At 40.3% G+C, this 21,202-nt stretch overlaps 1 protein-coding gene across 2 annotated transcripts in view; it reads left to right on the top strand.

Annotated features, from left to right (window-relative positions):
• The window catches only part of LOC131348160 (E3 ubiquitin-protein ligase RNF43), a 103,074-nt gene that overhangs the window by 77,814 nt on the left and 4,058 nt on the right, over positions 1-21,202 (top strand). For both annotated transcript variants that reach the window (XM_058382842.1, XM_058382841.1), the window contains exons 3-7: positions 18,390-18,464; positions 18,566-18,697; positions 18,778-18,879; positions 19,991-20,164; positions 20,370-20,472. In XM_058382842.1, coding sequence (XP_058238825.1) covers positions 18,390-18,464; positions 18,566-18,697; positions 18,778-18,879; positions 19,991-20,164; positions 20,370-20,472 — 586 coding nt within the window. The remainder of the gene's footprint in view (positions 1-18,389; positions 18,465-18,565; positions 18,698-18,777; positions 18,880-19,990; positions 20,165-20,369; positions 20,473-21,202) is intronic.

Below are 21,202 nucleotides of genomic sequence, written 5' to 3'. Positions count from 1 at the left end.
CAGCCTTCGTTAGTGAACAAGAATGCGCAGTGCAGGAGGGTGTAACTTGAACCGCGGGTGTCTTCCTTTCCGGGTTCACTGACCGGTCATACAGCTGCCTGTATTTAAGACCATTATGCAATTTCTTTTAAACTATTAAAATAATTGCTCAGAGTTATATCACACCCTATCATGTTATTATGACGTTGCTAATAAAATTGCTGCATGCTTAAACTAGCAATGAATGATTGTTTTTTTTCTTTAACCAAATTTACAGTTTATATTATTATGGGAATGAGTTTCCCATGAAAGAAATGCACTTTATATTCTAAAACTTATCTTGCGTTATTCTGAAGAGACAACCTTTAACTCACAGCTATAAAATTGCCCGATAGAGTGCTTTAAAGTTGGCGAGGAAAATAAATCCATTTATTTATGGCTTCCGAAAGGTTTTGATGCGTCCGGCTTCGACTGTACGGTTATATTATTAACAAATACAAATATTATTCCGTCTCTCTGAAAAGGTCTGATGTTTCAAAACATGACTTGAACAGTCACACAAAATCTGAATCATTTTGGAATTTATATTTGAAAGAAAACAAATTGAAAATAAGTGAAAATATCATCATTGTGGGCAAACTCATTTATTTCATTTCATTTCATTTATTTCAATCTCATTTATCATCACAAATATATCATTTCCGAAGCTTTTACACATCTCAAGCGTAACCTTATTTTAGAATGCTTTAAAGTTAAATGTCTAGAAATTGGTCTAAAAATCTTAAATATCGTAATCTTAATATTTTTGGATTACGGTAATCTCATGAAAAGAAATATTAGATACGTTAGTCTAAACTAAATAACAAAGTAAATTTATTTTCAATTTTTTTATAAATTTAAACATAATTTATTTTATATATAAAATAATTTAAATTATATTTAAATTAATAAAACAATTATATATATATGTGTGTATATATATATATATATATATATATATATATATATATATATATATATATATATAGGGAAAAGTACATTTTTCCCCTTGTCTAAGTAATTCAATTTCTATTTTTATTGTCACTATTTTTATCCTCTCTTTTATTTTTTATTCAAAAAGCATTTAACCACATGTCCTACTGTGTATGGTGGTGTAGGCGACATAAAATCTTTTAATTTTGACTTTCCGTTTGTGGAAAAAATCTTGGAATCCTTTCGGAAAGACAAAACTCATTTGTTCCTGGGTTCTATTACAGCAAATCTTTAAGGTTTCCTCAAACAGAAACCTGTATTTATGGTGCTAGATTTAGTGATAGATTTCTTTCTAAAAGTTTGTCCAGCTGATTAGTTTACCCATCGTATCGTCATGGAAATTGTTAAGCTGTTATAGGTTAAAGCTTGTCAGAGCTTGATTATGGCGTGTTCGCCCAGACCCCCCCCAACAAGACGAAGAAAGAGAGTGGTGTAATGTGAGCGGTACAGCGATTTGAGGGATTTTGAAAGTTGTGTAGTGTGTACTTAGCATTAGCGGCACGTTGTGTGTTCCGAGCTGCTCCTTTGTCCGCTCTCGCAGGAATAAAGGCTGCTTTAAACATTGCAGATTGGAGGACAATACAGCCGCATGCTTCAAAGTTCCTTTATCCGTGGGGACTCCACATTCCTGGCTTTGTGGCCTCGCTAGCTTACAAAATGAAGAGGCTGGTATGCGGCATGCCACTCAGGTGTGGTCCGGGTCCTCTGGCTTTCGGCTTACGAGGGAAAATCAGAAACGCAAATATTTCCTGTGTGCGCGCATGTGTTTATTGAGATGTTCGGCTTTGCGTGAGGCGAGGAGTGATGGAGTGAACGAAGGGTGATTGATGGAATTAGTGTAGGAATGAAGGCAAAGGGGCAGAAATGTTGAGTCAAGAAGAGAAGCGTTGTTTTTGTTAGGAGTGTGTGTCTGTGTAAACGTAGTAAAAGTATATTTCGTGCACATAGTCATCATATCTACATATATACACATACAACCTTGTATCAGTGCCCTTGAATTTGGTCTCAATCCCAATCACAGCTCATCTGACCTCCCCTTCCCTCAAAACCACAGGCTTCCTTAATCACCTTTGGCTAAGTCGAATGACTTTGGTCAATCTTGCTGTTCAGTGGAATTCAGGGAACCAAAGATAACGTGCAGACACAGCGTTCACACACCCAGACAGCGTTCAAACACGACAGAGGGTGGAGTTTTAATCTGAAAACATGTTTTTAAATGTAATTATTCAATCTGAACTCTACCCCTATGCCCTCACAAAGACTGGAAAAAAGCCAGAGGTTGAAATGCCAAGACTGTAAGCAGGTCATAAATATACACTGGATCAGCATGATGCACACAAAAGGCAGAAGCGATTATAAGTTTCGAATTTGCTTTCTAAGGTTCCTCTGTGTTCGATAAAACTTGTCGCTCTGGGTGTTTCTATGTGTGAAGATGATGAAGTCCGCTAAGGAGTGTCCTTCCAGTGGAGCCCCACTGTGTGTAGGAGCTGCCCGGTTTATTTTGTTCCTCCTGACCGTCATGAACCTATGTATTGTGTTCGGGTCAAATGAACCTGTTTTATATTGATTTACTAAAAGTGTTTGGCAAGTTGTAAATCCTTTGCATTTGCAGATGCATTTTCATATCCAGTGACTGCAAAAATCTTTAGTTTTATTTTGCTTCTATTGTTGTTCTTCACCTGTATTTAATAAATCAGTTCAAAATAATAAACATTAATACATAAACATTAATACAATAATACACCCCCCCCCATTTATTCCAGCAAGGTCTTGATTAGAGTAAATTTCTGTTTCAGTGAAATGGAATTGAGATGAAGACTATGTGCTTTTAAAACCCCAGTAATATCCCATGTCAGGCCCAAAGTGTCCAGAACTGTCCAAACATAACACAAAATATGAATGCAACATGTTTATGGCAAAACATTACACACACACACTCATAGTCAAATACAGAAATGAAATCCAGATCTATTTTTCATGAAATTTGACAGCACTGCATACTGACATTAGTGTGTTTACTGTAAGTGAGAGCTGTGTGTTTTACTGCAACCGTCTGGTTTGTTTCTCTCCTTTCCCTCTCTCCTCCTTCCTCTCTCTCTCTCTCTCTCTCTCTCTCTAATCTGAAACATATCATTTGTCCTGTCAACACCAACGCTCTTCTCTTTATTGAAGTTGCTCTGTGCAGCTGACCTGACATCAGTCTTTTCTGCACGTGTTAAATCACATGTGAGCGAGGAAAGCTGATCCTGGACCAGCGCACTGTGACAAATCTGGAACTTCGGTCGCAGCTGGGTGTGTTTCCACACGGCTCAACTATGTCTGCAGTGTCACACAGACTGAAATAGCAGTGAGTGTGTGTGTGTGTGTAGAAGACGGAGATAGTAAGTTGCTTTAATCAGTGAATAGCTTTCACTCAGAGCCTGTATGTAACTTCCGTGTGCAGGAGAGAGAAAGTTGTCTCTTTAGTCTTCAAGCACTAGAGTCACCGATGTCACTTCCAGTGTAGCAGCTACTGCCGTTGTCACTTGTTCAGCTGGTTTTAACCATGCGTTCAACACCAGCAGTGACTGTCACTTCGCGTTGCTCAAATGCTACTGCGATAGTCGCTATTAGGCTATTAAACCGACTTCATTAGCAACACCAGGCTAGTTCAGTATGATCATGAACCTATACATCATTATGCTAGCGCACAAGCAAATATTCAGGAGGTATAGAAACGGTGTACGTTCGGTGAAGCATTGTTTATAGTTTCATAATGAATGCAACATTTTGGCTCTTCATGAAAACATTTTGCCATTTTGGGCAAAACAGACAAATCTCGTGAACTGGTTCAGGAATAAGTATCAGGAGCTAAAAACATGGATAATGTTTCACAGCAGAGGGGGAAAACAAGAATACCACCATCTCATACTACATCGTTTTTGCTTCTCATTTGCATTAAGCTGATGTTTTTCTTGTCACTGGCCACGCCCAGTTGGCATTTCTGACAGATGCTCCGCCCCCTAGTAATGTATACGTCATTGTTTGCTACTCGGTTGTGTTGCATCGACACCAGTGTGAACACAGGTTGAGATATGGCAGCAGTTGTGCTCATGCTTAAAGTGCATTTTTAAATCGGAATAAAATTAAATAAAGAGGAAAGCAAGTTTACGTCGGATTCAGAAAATTGATGGGATTTACTTTAACGCCACGTTCGACCTGCATGGCCACACATCACGAACTAGAACCTTATTACTACGATGCTTTTTAAACTTGAACCATGGACGGAACAGATTTTAGCCATTCACAATATGAGAAACTGCTCACTAAAGTTTGTTAACAGTACTGTAGCACTGCCTTGACATTTACAAAAGAAACTAGCACCAAGTCTAACGATCAGAGACTCGAGACAGTGATTAGCCACTCGTAATGGATGAACTAACCAAAAGGGAAAAAAAGAAAGCAGGAAATAAACTAAACATGCTGACAGCAACGATAAAGATCCAAAACTAGAACAAAACCCGACCTGTGATAGGCAAGAACATGACTGGGCCAAAAAAATATCAAAAAACACGGTGCAGGAATTAAACTCAGTGACTGTGAGAATGGATCTGTAAGAAAGAAAATGGCAGCACATGGGCTGGCAAACAAGCTGTAGGTCTTATTACTACTTTAGCTAGCATACAGCTAAAAAGCTAAGAAGCACTTAGCTCATGTACTGAATACACGTTGCATGCTAAGAAACACTTGTTATTTACGTACCTAGCGACCTGTGTAGTTATCTGCTGTCTCTTTATTAAATAAATTCTGAGGTAAAATAAGGTACTAATGCTCCTGTTACATTAACAGTCTGTCAGGAGAAACAGGAGAAAAGAAAATAGAGAGCAGGGTGTTGCAGAGTTCTTTTAGCAGCAGGTGAACCAGTGCTAAAATCATGCCCTTGGAATTGTTTTGTGTGTGTGTGTGTGTGTGTGTGAATGTGTGCGTGTGTGTGATCCTGTTCTTTCAGCGTTCCAAGCTAGGGCACTTCTCGTATCCCAGAATGCAAAGTGTTTGCATCTAAAGGCATCCATATTCCAGATGCCACATTTCTCGCATGTCACTGGAAAGAGTGCCACGAGAGAGAGAGAGAGAGAGAGAGAGAGAGAGAGAGAGAGTTTGTAAAAGACGAGCTGAGAGGAATGTAGCCCTAAATATAGCTTCACTGTGGGGACAGAGTGACATGTTGCCACTGAATAACTGTTAAATTACTGCTATTAAAATACCTCAGTGCCTCGAACCAACCACTCACACTCACTCACTCACTCACTCTCTCTGTCTCTCTCTCTCTTTCTGTATTTGTTCCCTTGTGGCTCTCATTAACATGTTTTTTTCCCTTCTTTCATTTTCTGTCTGTGGGACTGTGGCGGTCTGGCTGTATGAAGTGACCTCTAGCTGCAGCCCTGGACACAAAGCTTTCCGCTGGGCAAAGCCTTATACTGGGCAGAAGCCTGTGGTTGTATAAACAAGTGCCAGAATGTTGAGGTTTTAACACAGAAGAAAGCGGAATGTATGGAAACGATTCAATTATAGTCAGTTAGCATTTTCACTAGAAAATTAGATAAATTGCATATCTTTAATAAAAGGTCTGCTGTAATCCCATAAGTGCTTACGTAATTGTGGTTAGTTAGCTAGCTCTGATGTTAAAAGCTAGCTTTAACTTCATAGCCCGAATCACTGAGTAAGGAGAGAATTTGGCACTAGCAGGAGACGTTAATCTTTCTTTCCTGCTAATCAAATACGTCTATTATAAGGTATAGCCTTTTTAGTATAACTAATGCTAGCTAAAAGGTAGACACATATTAGCCAGGTAAGTGCATAGTTAGTCACTTAACTAGTAACTGAAGCATCAATTTACACACTCATAAACTCACAAACTTTACTCCTTGATCTTGCCGCAGATATCGAGATTAATTAGCTCTCCTTAGCTATCAAATCCTTTTTTTCCGCTCGCTGCATGCCACGTAATTCATACAGTTATTCTTTTGCGAGTCGACCGCAACACACCCACTAACTGCGCTCGCGATTTTTTCTTTTACGACTGCACACGCAAATTAGTAGCTGTTATTTGCGACCTTAACCGAGCAAAGCCTCATTGTTGTCATTGTAGGGAATGAAATGAGTTACCAAGTTAAAAAGAGGAGCATTTGTGTGTTCCGTGTTTAGTTTGGTTTCACGACGAACTTGATGCTAATATACAGTAATGATATGAAAGCGTGCGATAAATCACTGTTTCGGTGTGCAAAAGGAACTAAATTGCTCTCGTCTTCTTTTTCCTCGAATTTAGGATCTCTGTATTTCTTAAGACATACACGCATACACATGTACACACACACACACAAACACCACCACACACAGGATGTAAAAATATCTATTAGCTCAGCTCTTTATATTGAGCCCTGGAGCATTCAACAAGAACTTTTACTATCGCCCTTATTATCTCTTTGATCGTGCAGCAGGGTGCGTTTGAAGATCAACCTGCCTTTTTAGTTGGCCGTGAAATACCTGTGCTGCTCAGGCCGGGGCTTGCTCGAGCTATTGGAGTGAGGGGTGGAGATATAGGGATTGGGGGCAGGGTGGATTCAACAGGGTTCATTGGGGGAGAGGGGGGTTCAATAATAACTCAGTTTGAATGTTGTTGAAGAGAAAGTTGTGCATTTCTATAAAAACTGAATTAGACGGAACATGATCACTGAGCCAGATGAGTAAAGTAAAGATGTATACCGCAAAAGGTCTGAGGTAAAGCGCGCCACTAATCGTACACCTAAGGGAAACTATCAAATTAAAAAATTTCGTATAATAATCATAATACGGGCCGTCGCTACGGGCGACGTGCCATTCAGGTAGAAGGTGTAGACAAAATCTTATTCCCGCAATATGAAATCACTTTGTCGTAAATAGACGAAATGAAAACAAGGCACAGTAGCTGATGATTGATGATAATGGTGATAAGTGGAGGGAGCGTCAGGCTGGAATGAGAGGCACACGTGTGCTCGACACGTTTCTATTGCATTTCACACGCTTAAGATCGCACAAGCAAACCGATAGCTCGGTGCTAGATTTATACTCGATCAGGTCTCACTATGTATTCATACCACAGCATAGCCGGATTCTCAACTCACAAGCTGCGCGTTGCTGTTCTGTAGCTCTGACGCGAGATTCAGCTGTAAAATAAATAATTCGGTTTATATTAATGCACTTGTAATAATAATATGTTGTATTAGAAGCTACTTACACATGGTGGATAGACAGAATTTCGAGAAACTACTAGAGAAAACATCTAATTGTTGAGATAATATTAGACGTTAAATGATATTTACTGTATATTATATTTCTGGATGTCATAAGTGATAACTGTTTTGTGGACATAGCTCTAAAGTTAATAATAAATCTTAAATCATTTACTCTGAAAATAATCAGTTCTATGTAACCTCGCTACACTTCCCGCCGCCACACGTGTTTTATTCCTTGCTTAAGCCTTTTAAGAGTTTCTAATATTATGCTAAGCACCAGAACGTTCATTTGAGGTAACCCTTAAAAGAGTTATCATGCCAAGGAAGGTAGATATACTGTATAGAAAGCTTAATCTATCCATGCTGTCCTGGTAACACCCAAAGTGTGCTGAACTTCTTTGTCCATAAGCTCCAGCATGTCACACGTCCTCATCACTCACACCTGCTTCATGTTACTCCCCATAATCAGCCCTGTTTAACTTCTGGTTTTTGTGTCAAGCTTTTGTTAGTATTGGCCTTAATCTGTATGCCTGTATGGCTTCATACCACGGTTCATGTTTATGATCTTTTGCTGTTTTGTAAGCGCTTTATTTCATAAATAATCTGCTCTTTCTTGCACCTTAACCTCCAAACAGGCCCAAGCCTCACTTTAGCCCAAGAGAATGTTAGCTCAGTTATAAAAGAGTAAGGAGTGTTAGTCTGGTGGAAAATGTGGCTAATGTAGCTAACATGATATGGATTGATCGCCTCAGGTTTATTCAGTGAGCATGTCTAAAACACACATCTCAAACAGCTTGGTCGAGTAGTTCGTCATCACAAACAGACTGTGGGTATTTAGTGAAAAATAAAAAGGTTTTTTAACTGTTTGCGTGCATCTAAATGTGTCTTTCGGCAACGGCCTAGCCGTGTTTGCATGATGCAAACCTTCTGTATTCGTTAGCTATCAGCCTTGCTCCAGTGGAAAGCTAACAATATAAATTTTGACCCGTTTTTAATCATGACTATACTGCTAAACTGGAAATTGTGCGAGTTTATTTTCATATTGTTTCTTCTGGGGCAGTTTGTCAACCTGATTTTCCCTTTGGGATGAATAAAGTATCTATCTATCTATCTATCTATCTATCTATCTATCTATCTATCTATCTATCTATCTATCTATCTATCTATCTATCTATCTATCTATCTATCTATCTATCTATCTATCTATCTATCTATCTATCTATCTATCTATCTATCTATCTGTCTGTCTGTCTGTCTGTCTGTCTGTCTGTCTGTCTGTCTATCTATCTGATGTGCTAAACTGAAACGGCGATAAGCTTTAGCAGTCTCCTGAGCGAGTCACATGACCAGAGATTTACTGGTTTCTCTGGAACATTCGCTATGTAAGGATTAAACAAGGTTTTATATGTTTGCGAGATGGTAAAGGAGGTTAAAGGATGGATTTCCTTTTTCCGGAAAGGCAGCAGACTGTATATGCGCCCGGCCGCAAACGTGGACTCAAGCCGCAGCTGTTTACTACTTGTTTGTGAATTTGGGACTAATAAAAGTGTGTTTAAAATCGTTAAATCTTTGTTCAAAGCAAGAAGGGATAGCCAAGGACTGGCTTGTTTAGATTCCTCTATAAGGTGTATACACTCTCTCTCTCTCTCTCTCTCTCTCTCTCACACACACACACACACACACATACACACAGAGGAAAGGGAAAAAACAGGAATATGCTCACAGAGCCTCATTCAGACTGCTGGAGAGAAATTATTTGGTTAGCGGTGTTTGATGGGCTCGAGCCACATCAAAGCTTTCCATTCCTGCTCTTCATTCCTGCTCTGCTTATTACACCATTTCACACACACACACACACACATACACACACACACGCGCGCACGTATACACACACGTGCACACTTGCATAGACACACACACACAACTCTTCCTTCTGAACTATGCAAGCCGTCATAGAGAGACCAAGAAAAAGAGCTAGTAAGAGGAGGAACGACGGCATGTGGGCACAGATGATGGATGGAGATCTGGTGAATGTGTGTCACTAAGAGACGCTGAACATTGCCAGTGTGTGAGAGAGACATAATCCTTCAGGCAATGTTTTCTTCAAGCCCCTGTCAGAATGGTTTTCTAATGATACATGCATGGCCAATGTCAATATACCGAATCTATTTCTACATTAATAACATACTCATGTCTGGCAAGTTGATGAATGACGAGAAACAGGATAAATGCACACTCTATAAATCAGCTTAAATATTTCCAAATAGGCCAGTCGTGATATCATGCTTGACATCTCATTTAATTTCACACGGAAATACGACTCTTTTTTGACCTCTAGTGGTGCAGCTCTGCCATGTCTTTTCATTTTTTTCTTTGAGAGCAGTTTTGGCTATTTTATTGTAATAGGTAGGATTAGGGTTTGGGTAAAAATTCTTGATAAGGCAACCCAGAGTTATAGGGTTTGACTTAATCTCATGTAAAAGCATCCAAATCCCTCTTTTCTGTTTATATATATATATATATATATATATATATATATATATATATATACATACATACATGCATACTGAGAAAAGGAGGTTTAAGCTGCTTTTACAGGAGATTAAGTTAAACCCTAAAAAATAGACATTTTCCCTTTTCCTTTTTTCTTTTCCCAGGACTTTCAAGTCTAGACAACTTCTCCCACAATCCTTCTTTAAACTTCCTCCGTCTGCCACTTTGTGGTGGTGTTGAAATAGCGCCACAGTGTGTGCGAGTTATTGCTGTACGCTAGGCTCACATGGAATAAGCAATCTTAGGTTAAGGCAGGGTGGTCTATAGAGAGTTATGGCTGTCCTTGCATAAAGTCTGTGGACTAAAGAATAGAGTAAAAGCATCTATCACGTTCCTTGCTGTAGCTTTTCACCTGTGTTGCACATGTCTTAGATGGAACTACAAACTATTGGAACATGTAAGAGTTAGAAAGCGCTTCTGTTGAAGCGGGAGGTGAAATTTTGGATTTTGGGGGCGAGATCAGCATAGCAAAACAGGATGCCCAATCAGACATCATCTAGTACAGCAAAAGCCCAGGAAGTGCAGCCAATTAACTTCCACAACAGGAAGAAAGAATGTGTATTTGTACCGATAAACCTCAGTGTACTACTGCCGATACTTCTATTACTATCACTGATGATATTAATAATATTAAAGTTATTATATAGATAAGAAATAACACATCTTTAACTGTCCAATCTACAGCCATGGACGTTTTTATTTGGTGGGACACACTGGTGAACCAGAAGCACACCATTAAACACACACCAGTCCATTTCTCTAGTTGATATTGATAGTGTATGGCTTGTTTTTTCTGATGCTCTCTAGAACAATACTCCAGTTGATAAGCGATCCTGAGGAAGACGATTATAGTAAGCTGTGGAAATTGCTTGGGGTGGTTTCTAATGCATCAGGAGCTCAGCGAGATACAACAGTGATAAACCATTCAGTGTTTTAAATGTCGTGAGTGAAACATATTAAAGTTGATTTACAGTAGAAGTCAAGCCTTGTATTAGCTTCTCATCATCATTTTGGATTAGCATACTACTCATTTTCTCTCTCTCTAAGGATAAAATGCAGTTTATGACAAATATTAAGCAGGAATCCTGACGATTTTGTCAAAATGAGCAACCTTATTTTGTATGTAGTCCAGAGTCAGCATTTCAGGAAAGGTGTTATTCATCCAAGCTTTTTATGTGACTTCCAGTATTTCTCCTGGCTGAACTGATACGTATAATTGTGTATCATCAAGTGTAGGACATTATGTTGGACAGTTACATAGCTGGCGATAAAAGGAAGAACAGAAAACGGCCTAGAGCAGAACCTCATGGGATATCATGTCTCCTTACAGGTAGCTTCCGAACTCTACTGTTTCCATTCAAATGATGCATTTAGGTCCAACAATGCGGAATCATATTCACAAACGCTGACAGGAAGTAGGTCATCGACTAACGTATTATAACAGAACGCTGCATGCTAAAGCGTGTTATTTCTAGTAGACAATCGGTGGTTTGTGTGGCGACTGAGAGCCTTGTGTGCGTTTTCTCCATTCTCTGAGATACAATTTTTTTTTTTTCAGCACTGATATCAGGTCAGTACAGAAAGTACTGAATGTGACCTGTGGTAAATGGAATGTCCAGGATGTGGTGTGTGGCTTTGCTGTGGTCTGTTTTCTTGAGTGGCTGAAGAATGGGCTGAGTAGCCTCTGTTCTTCTGAGACTGTGTGCGTTAAGGAGTTGACAAGAGACAAGAGCTTAATGAGAGCTTTAAAGAAAAAAAATAAAATTGGAGCTGAATATTTTTTCTTTTCGGGTAAATGAGTGAGAATGGGATTTTGATTTTATGGGACATCATGTCATCAAATCACTATATCCCCAGTCCTAGAATTACTGTTTTGGAGGGTTGGTGGTGGCTCAAGTGGTTAAGGCTCTGGGTCGTTGACCGGATGATTGGAGGTTCAAGTCCCAGCATTGCCAAGTTGCCACTGTTAGGCCCTTGAGCAAGGCCCTTAACCCTCTCTGTTCCAGGAGTGCAGTGTCATGGTAGACCCTGTGCTCTGACTCCAAGAATGGTATATGTGAGTAAAGAGCTGTAATGTTTATGTGACAAAGGCTATATCTTTTTCTTTCTACCAACTGTAGGAAAAGTTTTGGAAACTTCCTAACATCAGCACATTAACATTAAAATGGTTAAATGATTAAAACATCCCATCAAGGCATGGACTCCTCAAGACCTCAGAAGGTGTGCTGTGGTATCTGGCACCAAGTCTTTAGCAGCAGTTTTGTAAAATGTGATGTGGGGCCTCCATGGATGTCCAGTACATCCATCAGATTCTGGGGAATTTGAAGGCCAAGTCAACACCTTTTGGCATGTTCCTCAAACTGTTCCTGTAGTGATGTGTATTAGGGTTATTGATTATCATTAGAAATGAAAAGAAACCTTTGTTTCTGTATGAGGGACATGAGGAACATTTACCTGGCAGCCATATTGCATATGTGTATGCATGACGAAAAAGCAAATCTAAGTCACTCCAGGATATGAGACACTTGAAATTCTTTGTACAGGATACACATGATTTCAGCGTATTAGCCACATGGACGGTTCGTTCCTTATTTTTCACAACAGTAACATTCTTCCTAGCTAGAATGCTAAATGGACCAAAATGGACTATTTTCTCATTGCCTGTCTCACATTGGTCAGTCCTACTTCACTGTCCAGATCTAGAGTTTCTTGTGTAAATTTTTAATTGGTATATTTCTCTGATGTGGGTAGATGTAGGTATGTGTGTTAAAGTTGCAGTTTAAGGAGTCACCTAGAGAACAGTACCAGCAGTGTATTCTGTGTGTGTGTGTGTGTGTGTGTGTATGCGAGGGAGGGAGGAAGGTCTCAGCGCACCCTGGTTTTATCTGCCCCGTCACCAACGGCAACTCTTTGATGTCTGCTAAAGCGCCGATAGCCTATCAGATGACTGTGGCCTTTTTCTGTCGCCTTGTACTTTGCATTTCAAATCTGTGTCAGAGTGGAGGCCGAGAGAGCAGGAACAGGTGTGGGGAGAGAGAGAGAGAGAGAGAGAGAGAGAGAAAGGAAAAGAAAGGCGTGTACTGTAGTGAAAGGGATAATTATAAACATTAAAGGGTTTGTCTGTATGTCTGTCATTGGAACTCTCACTCGCTTGAACACACACACACACACACACACACACACACTCTGGTTTTTCCTGCCTGTGCATGCATGTGTGTATGTGTACCTTTGTGTATTTATATACACATACACAAACATGCTAGCCAGTTTAATAGGAACGCCGGCGCACCTGCTTATTTATGCAGTTATCTAATCAGCCAATCAGGTGGCAGCAGCACAATGCATAAAATCATGTAGATCAAGAGCCTTTAGTTAATGTTCACATCAAACACTAGAATGGGGGAAAAATGTGACTCTGACCTTGGCATTGCTTGTTGGTGCCAGAAAGGTTTGGTCTGGTTTGAGTATTTCAGAAACTGCTGAGTTCCTGGGATTGGGAATGTTGGGGGGGAAAAAAAACAAAACATCTAGTTCTGCAGGTGGAAACGGCTTGATGGTAAGAGAAGTCAGAGGATAATAGACAGATTCAACTGATAGGAAGGCTACGATGAAGGGAATTATAACTGCAGTGATCCAAAAATCAAACCTTGAGGTGATACAACAATGTGGAAGACCACACTGGGTTACAGTCCCATCAGTCAAGAACAGGAATCTGAAGCAAGAGTGACCACAGGCTTGGTGAAACTGGACAGGTGAAAATAACAAAAGGTTGTCTGGTCTTTTTTGGTCCAGTTTTGGTGAGATTCACTGTAGCCTCCAATGCATCCAAGCTGGCTAAAATCTCCTTTCCAGTGGACAGTATGATCTCCAGTAGTGTCTAATAGTGTGGGTGTATAACAGAACACATGGACTATTAGGGAAATAACAGGGCTCTAGGATTGTTTCCTGCTTTTGGAGGGACCTAGTCACCCAGCAGCCCTGTTATTACCCTCTTTAACACACCCTCCACCCATTTCTCTCCTCTGTTGTCCCAGCCGAGGCGACGTCGGGCTTCAAAACCAAGCTATGTACACCCTGAAAGAGCAGAGCACAGGAAAATCACACACCAGTTCACACATTATTCTTGTAGTTTAGGTAGGAGAGAGCGAGCGTGTGTAAGGGATTTAGACAATTTAGACGGGGCAGTTTGCTTTAGATTGGCCAGAAATAACTACAGACAAGCCACAGAAAATTCCAGAGACTGCAAAACAATCACACACACACATGCACACACACACACACGCATAGCGTTCAGACCCGAAATAATACTTTCTTATAATAATCTATGTGCTGTTATACTAAAATGTTTTATAGCAGAATGCTGCTGAATTTCTGAATTCAATTTCTCAGAAGGTGTTGATGCATTTTCTATAACAGCAGCTCTGACATTCTAAGGCTGATAATGAACAGATATTAAAAATATGTTGTACTTGATAACACAGTGGAGCTTGCATAAGGCTGTAAAGATTCATTTATTTGAACAATGATGAAAAATGCCAACAAAAATCTTAAACATAAAGCGTCCACAGATAAGTGGAGGTTGTGCTTTATGTTGACTTTATTCATTTAAAAGAACAGCTGGCAGATTGTACTTTTTTCCCCTTTAAAGAAGTCTCTGAGACAGGGAGAGAGAGACAGGGGGAGAGAGAGAGACAGGGTGAGACGGGGGGGGAGGGAGAGAGAGAGAATGAGGGAGAGAGGCAGAGAGAGAGAATGAGGGAGAGAGACAGGGTGAGACAAGGAGAGAGAGAGAGAGAGGCAGGGAGAGAGAGAGAATGAGGGAGAGACAGGGAGAGGCTGAGAGAGAGAGAGAGAGAGAGAGAATGAGGGAGAGAGACATGGTGAGACAGGGAGAGAGAGAGAGAGAGAGGGTGAGACAGGGAGAGAGAGACAGGGTGAGACAAGGAGAGAGAGAGAGACAGGGAGAGAGAGAGAGACAGGGAGAGAAAGAGAGAGAGTGGGAGAGGGGGAGAATTGTACAGCTTACTTATGTGATTTATCCTCCAAAGGGAAATTTTCATACGTTTCCCTGTGCTGGAAAGCTGTTTATCCTAAACTCTCTTATAATGGGAATTTAAAGGCATCTGTTGAACTCTTAAAGACAATCATGAGTGCTTTAGTCAAAGGTATATGTAAATCCAGCTCCTGTATAATGAACCGTCCGAGCTGGGACGTCCCTTTTCAGAGGGAAGAAATCCGCAGTTACGGCGTGTAGTTTAGTGCAGCCAGTGTGATATAAAGTGCATTTATCCTTTTTATTTATTATTAAAATGACTAAAATGTTGGACATTTGGACTACCACTGATATTTGAATTTGCAAACAGTGTCCGAATTAATTTATTAGCAGACTTTATCAGCAACTGTCTGTATCCCTCCATGAGAAATGATACATTTTAGTAAAAAAATAAAGTATGTGAAAGTACTGTTGTTCCTGTAGGTGTGTGCATGTAAGCTTCTGTGATCGCCCGCACCCTCAGGGCCCATGCAGCTGTTTAAGTGCAGCGGTTTGTGTGTGTGTGTGGCCCTAAGGGGACAGCTATGCTTTTCCATCCTTTAATAATAATAATAACTCCATAACAATTGTCCAGGTTTTGTTTTCCTCTGCATACGCCTTGAACATGTCATTTTACATAAAAAATAAATAAAATAAATCGAAGAATTCAGCAGGCTAAGTTTTATATCCCAGTACAGCCTTTACCTCTCCAAAGTTCAGCTGGATTGTGCCTCACCTGGAGATCGCTGACAACGAATAAATGTAATGTCGTGTAAGGATAATGTTCATTTTGCTTGGAGTCATGATCCTGCATCTGAAACGTGCGTGATTAATAGCACCGAGCAATGAGGTGAATCATTGGGTTTGATCGTTAAATGTTTTTTGCTGCTCCATCAGTAGAACATAAAACTGTGGTTGGAATCATGTTCCTCCTGTTCCGTGTGTGTGTGTGTGTGTGTGTGTGTGTGTGTGGGCACTGTTACTCATTTCGCAGAGCCCAAATGTTCCCATGATGGGAAGAAAACAACCAGAATTCTGATATTCTGCCCATCAGCCGACCCCCTTATTGCTCAAAATTCCGAGTTTCATTCGGAATAAAACAAACTGCGCCAAACTGAAGGCTGAAAATAGCTAAACGGTTCGACCACAAAAGAAAGTGACCAAATGTCAGTGGTCTCGTCCGCAACAATGTTGTATACCCAGACCATTTCAAAGCACTGCTTGCTGTGATTATGAACTACGCTCTGTGTACTGTAAGACTAATAATACTTTTTTAGATCAAAAACAAAATTTTTGATGTGGTGAAGGGTTTTTTGTTGGGTTAGAAATATTTATTTAACATTTATGGAACAGCTAATGTGCTTTGCAATGTCTTCAGGATAGACAGAGTTTATGCTAAAAGATTTTTTATTTTTTAAGTACCTGGTGATATCAAGCCCATTTCAGCTCTCTGAGATGCCCCCATGTGTTTATTCATAAGCTTGAAGGTATTTATCTTGGAATATCCGCTGTAATTCTGTGTAATGTAAGGTTATCCCAACAGAAGGGAAAAACATTGAAAGCCAACAGCATCCTGACTCGTTTTATATCAGACTTGCGCAGATAAAATAATTCATTTGTTTAGAATGAAAATGGACATATTCCAAAAAAAGGGTTAAACATTGTACTTGTTGCCCAGATGCTGTATTATTCAGTTAAGATTTAGAGATTTATGTATTCATATCAAATCTAAAAGGAAGGTCTTGGTGTGCATCATCATTTACCTTGCAGTGAATAGAAATTGCCAGTAGTCTCATCCGAAGACTAAATCTAAATGGATCTAAAGATCCGTTCAACTTGGTAGAGACAGTTATAAAGGCTGTTCAATTAATCAGAATATTTATAACACATTTATAGGGTATATATACTGATTCTGGTGGTCTCATTTCCGCGGCCCGGGTTCGATTCCCGGGCAGGGTGCTAACCCAGTCACAGAAGAGTTACCTCTCCCAAGCCAGGATTAAATGTGAGGGTTGAGTCAGGAACCTGTGCCAAATTGAAACATGTGGACCACCGAAAGAACAACAACATATATTGATATCATTTCAATTGTTTTCAATATTAATATGTTAGGGACATATTTGGAATTAGTCCAGAAGTTGGGTCAATAGTTCAGGTCCTGGGTTTTCCTCCGGTCATGCAAATCACCTGCATGTAGTTCACACTTCCGTGAATGCCAACTTTCTCTCGAGTAGAAAACATGTTTTTTTCCTTCGCTTTTAAACTGGAAAAAAAAGAGATATATAAAACGGATGGCTTTAATTCTTCCCGTCAAAATCGAGCACTGTGTAGCATAAAGCTAAAGACGTGACCCCTGCCATGTGTGCACTGATCTAGTGTAACTTCAAATAAACAAATCATTTTCTTAGGGATCAGTTCAGTTTCTTCGCTTTCTCCTCGGTGTGTGCGCACCTTCCCAATCAGCTCCATCTTCCTTTAACAAAAGCATATTGAGAAACCAGCCAGACTCCAGGGTGTGTTCTCTGAATACACCTGAAATAGCTTTTTAAGACTTCTTTTGTTTTTTCAGATCACCTGATTCAGGTAGATTGTTTCTGATAGACTTCCGAGCTATGAATCAGATCCTCGTGGAGATAATAAAGAAGAGAAGCAGACAGGATGGGGAGAGTGGGATATGGGGTGTGACAGTTGTTGTCTACTGTGGGAGGAAGTGAGTGACTGTCTGCTCGTTAGTCATGGATGAACTCTCTCTCTGTCTCTGTCTCTCTCTCTCTCTCTCTCTCTCTCTCTCTATTTCTCTCTATCTCTCTCTCTCTCACTCGGATGGGCTCAGGCCTTCAAGGCAGCGTGTTCATTAACCACTGATTAATGATGTATTCGCTGAGTGAGCGTTTCACCTACATCATGTTTGCAATTTTTTTACTATTCCTATTGACCTGAAAGCAGGTGTGTGTTTGTATTGGCTGGGTTTTTTTTCCCCTCCAGCCCTTGGTACTTGGTACACGTGCAAATCTTCACACTTTTCATGTTTTGTTTGAGGATGTAGCTCTTTATTTCTTGAGTGGAGGGTGAAGGGATCCTCTATAACAAGGTTGAATGCTTCAGCGCACTCACACACCAATACACACACACACACACAGACACACACACAAAGACAATATATCACACACAAGGTCACTTGTGGTGGAGGGGTATGGGATTGCATAATGACCAGGCTGTGACTGTGTTGCCATGTTGTGTGGTTCTACTACCATCTAGTGGCGAGAGTGATATTTAAGCTCCATATTAACTGATATTTTCTGCTCTCGCTGTTAGTACTGGGGTTCGAGTCCCTGGCAGGGAACCAACCCAGCCCCTGAATGGATAGCTCTTAGTCCCAAGACCAGATAAAATGGGAGGGTTGCGTGAGGAAGGGAATGCAGTGTAAAAACATGTGCCTAAAATCAAATATGCGGATCAGGTGCTCTCTAAACAGGAAGCAGCCAAAGGACAACATTATTGATTATTAATAATAATTTCCTTTCTTTTCCTTTCTTTTTCAGGCTCGTCTAGCTCTAAACAGGGGAGCTCAGGCTGTCATTTTTGACATCACTGATGATCTTAATGCTGCTATTGAGGTAATTGTGTGTGTGTGTGTGTGTGTGTGTGAGAGAGAGATAAAATAGGAGTAGATAAATCGAATGGATAGAGTGAATGAATTATACTCTTTTGCACACAGTTGAATTCTGGCATCTTGAAGAAGCCTGTGGTGATGGTGAAGGCAGGGGATGCTGAGGTGCTGATGGGACTGGTCAATAAGAACGAGGAGGCCAAAGTCGAGATCAACATCATGATGGAGACACCAAAATGGGTGAGCACACACACACACACACACAGAATGGACACAAAGAAATTCCATGTTTCACACGCTTGCTTTCTCACCCACTTTAGACTCATTATGAAGTGGGAATCATCATGACAGTCTTCTCAGTCGTGCTGGCAATCATTATGATCTTTGCCTTTCGCTCTCGCTGCAGGTCCAACAGAACTTGGGTAAGCATGTCACATTTCAGTTTTTTGTACACACACATGGTTTGTCTACACACCAGTCCAAGTTTAATATGTCATTTCCAACTTAAATCTAATGTCTATACATGCCAATCAAATCCAAAATCCAGGTCAAATCTAAGACAATTCCAAAATTATATTGAAATAAAATCCAAAGGCCATCCATCCATCCATCCATCCATTGTCTATACCTGCTTTATTCCTAATTAGGGTCACAGGGATCTGCTGGAGCCTATCCCAGCACACACTGGGCGAAAGGCATCCAAAAACCAACTCAAATCCAATTCACGTTATTTCCAAAGTCATAACCAAGTCAGATCCAAAGTGCAAGTAAATGATATTTCTGTGTTGGTTGGTATTTTAATTTTTTCATATTTTTAGCTTATAGTTTTGGTCAAAAATTATGCACTGCTCTAAACTACCTTAAGGGGCACAAGGCCTTATTTATGGTTAATCTAGTCCCGCTTGGTGAATATGTTCTAAGATAAAAAACCTTAAGCATATGCTTTGCCATACCTGCCTGTGTATGATGTAGTGAAGTCTGCTTTCACTCTATGGTGCAGCTTTATGCAAACAGGTCCATCTGCCCCACTGTATTGAGCCAACTGCTGAAATTTGTCGTAATCAAATCCATGTAAATGTCATAAAAACACCCACCATTTTCAAGCAGAAAGTGGTGACGTGGCAGCAGGCAGCTACAAAATTTGCAAGTGGTCATGCACCATAACACCTTTGGTATTTTCACTAGACCAGTGATTCACACAGATTCTTCAGGCTGAAAACAACTTAAGCATATAACTAAGGCTTAAGGGTCTTTCTTAAGGGAGCAACATTAACATTAGCTGATTTAGATGGACTAGTGTAAGTGTAGTATATCTCACTAGTTCTGAAGATGTCAATCATCATAATTATAGCCAGAATTCTAGGAACGTCTGTTTGTAAATATGAAGTAAATGTATTAGACGTGTAATTATACCTCCCAATAAAATCCTCAGACAATTTTTTCAACAACTGCATTTCTGTAATCTCTGAAATGGCCTGAAGTTAATATGACACCCCTGTTCAAATCCTTGTTGCTCTCTCACCTGATTCCCAGGACACGGTGCACCAGCAGACCATGCGGGCCATTAGCAGGCTGGAGACGCGTACCTACAGCTCTCAGGGCTGCTCGGGAGGATCCCATCATCCACGTGGTGGTCTAGGATCTAACAGCAGCTCCAGCTCGGGCCCTATGTGTGCCATCTGCCTTGAAGAGTTCCTGGATGGACAGGTGAGGGGAGGAATGAAGAAAGAGTGGAGGAAATGAAGTTCCCAATGACTGAATGTGATTTTATGGAATGCAATCCACGAGAAGTTAGTTAGCATAATGCAAACAGGGTTTTTTTTTATAAAATAATTGGACAGTTAGACAGGTACAGCCATGTTTGTTGTGTTGACGATGGCTTTCTGATGTTTCTTTTCTCCTCCTTTTACAGGACCTGAGGGTCATTTCATGTGCGCATGAGTTCCATAAGGAGTGTGTGGACCCTTGGTTGCTTCAGCACCGGACGTGTCCGCTCTGCATGCACAACATAATGGGTAAAGAGCACCATAAAGAAATGTTGTTGTTCTTTCGGCTGATCCCTGTTCGGGGTCGCCACAGCGGATCATTTGGTCCGCATGTTTCAATTTGGCACAGGTTTTATGCCCTCCCATTTAATTTGGGCTTGGGACCAGCACTGAGAGTTAACTCTTCAGTGGCTGGGTTAGCGTCCTGCCCGGGAATCAAACCCGGGCTGCGGCAATGAGAGAAACAGCACCACAAAGAAATAAGAAGTTTTATTCACGAACAACCCACAACTGGAAATATGAATTTCTATATAGTGAAGATGTGTGGTATACCAATATTATTCACACATTGGCATACATTATTTCTCAAATAATAGTAATATAATTACTATTATAGTAATATTATAATTATAGTAATAATATAATATTATTTCTCAAAATTGAACACTTACAGGAGATTTAAAAGGGACGTATTACATTTATGGCATCTCAGTTTTTATCCAGCTGAGCAATTGAGGGTTAAGGGCCTTGCTCAGGAGCCCAGAAGTGGCAGTGTAGTGGACCTGGTATTCAAACTCACAGCCTTCCTATCAGTAGTCCAGCACCATAACCGCTAAGCTTCCACATCCCCAGTATTAGATAGCAGTCTACATCACCATTATCAAAACACCCTTTAGTGAACATCTTTTGGAAACATTGTGGTAATCTCTCCAGTACAGACACAGATATTTGTTGATTTTGTGCCAATTAAGATGTCGGT

This window comes from Hemibagrus wyckioides, linkage group LG28 (genome assembly GCF_019097595.1).
Source record: "Hemibagrus wyckioides isolate EC202008001 linkage group LG28, SWU_Hwy_1.0, whole genome shotgun sequence".
NCBI classification, from domain to species: Eukaryota; Metazoa; Chordata; class Actinopteri; order Siluriformes; family Bagridae; genus Hemibagrus; species Hemibagrus wyckioides.
The sequence above is the reverse complement of the archived record's forward strand: the minus strand, read 5'-3'. Positions and strand labels throughout refer to the sequence as shown.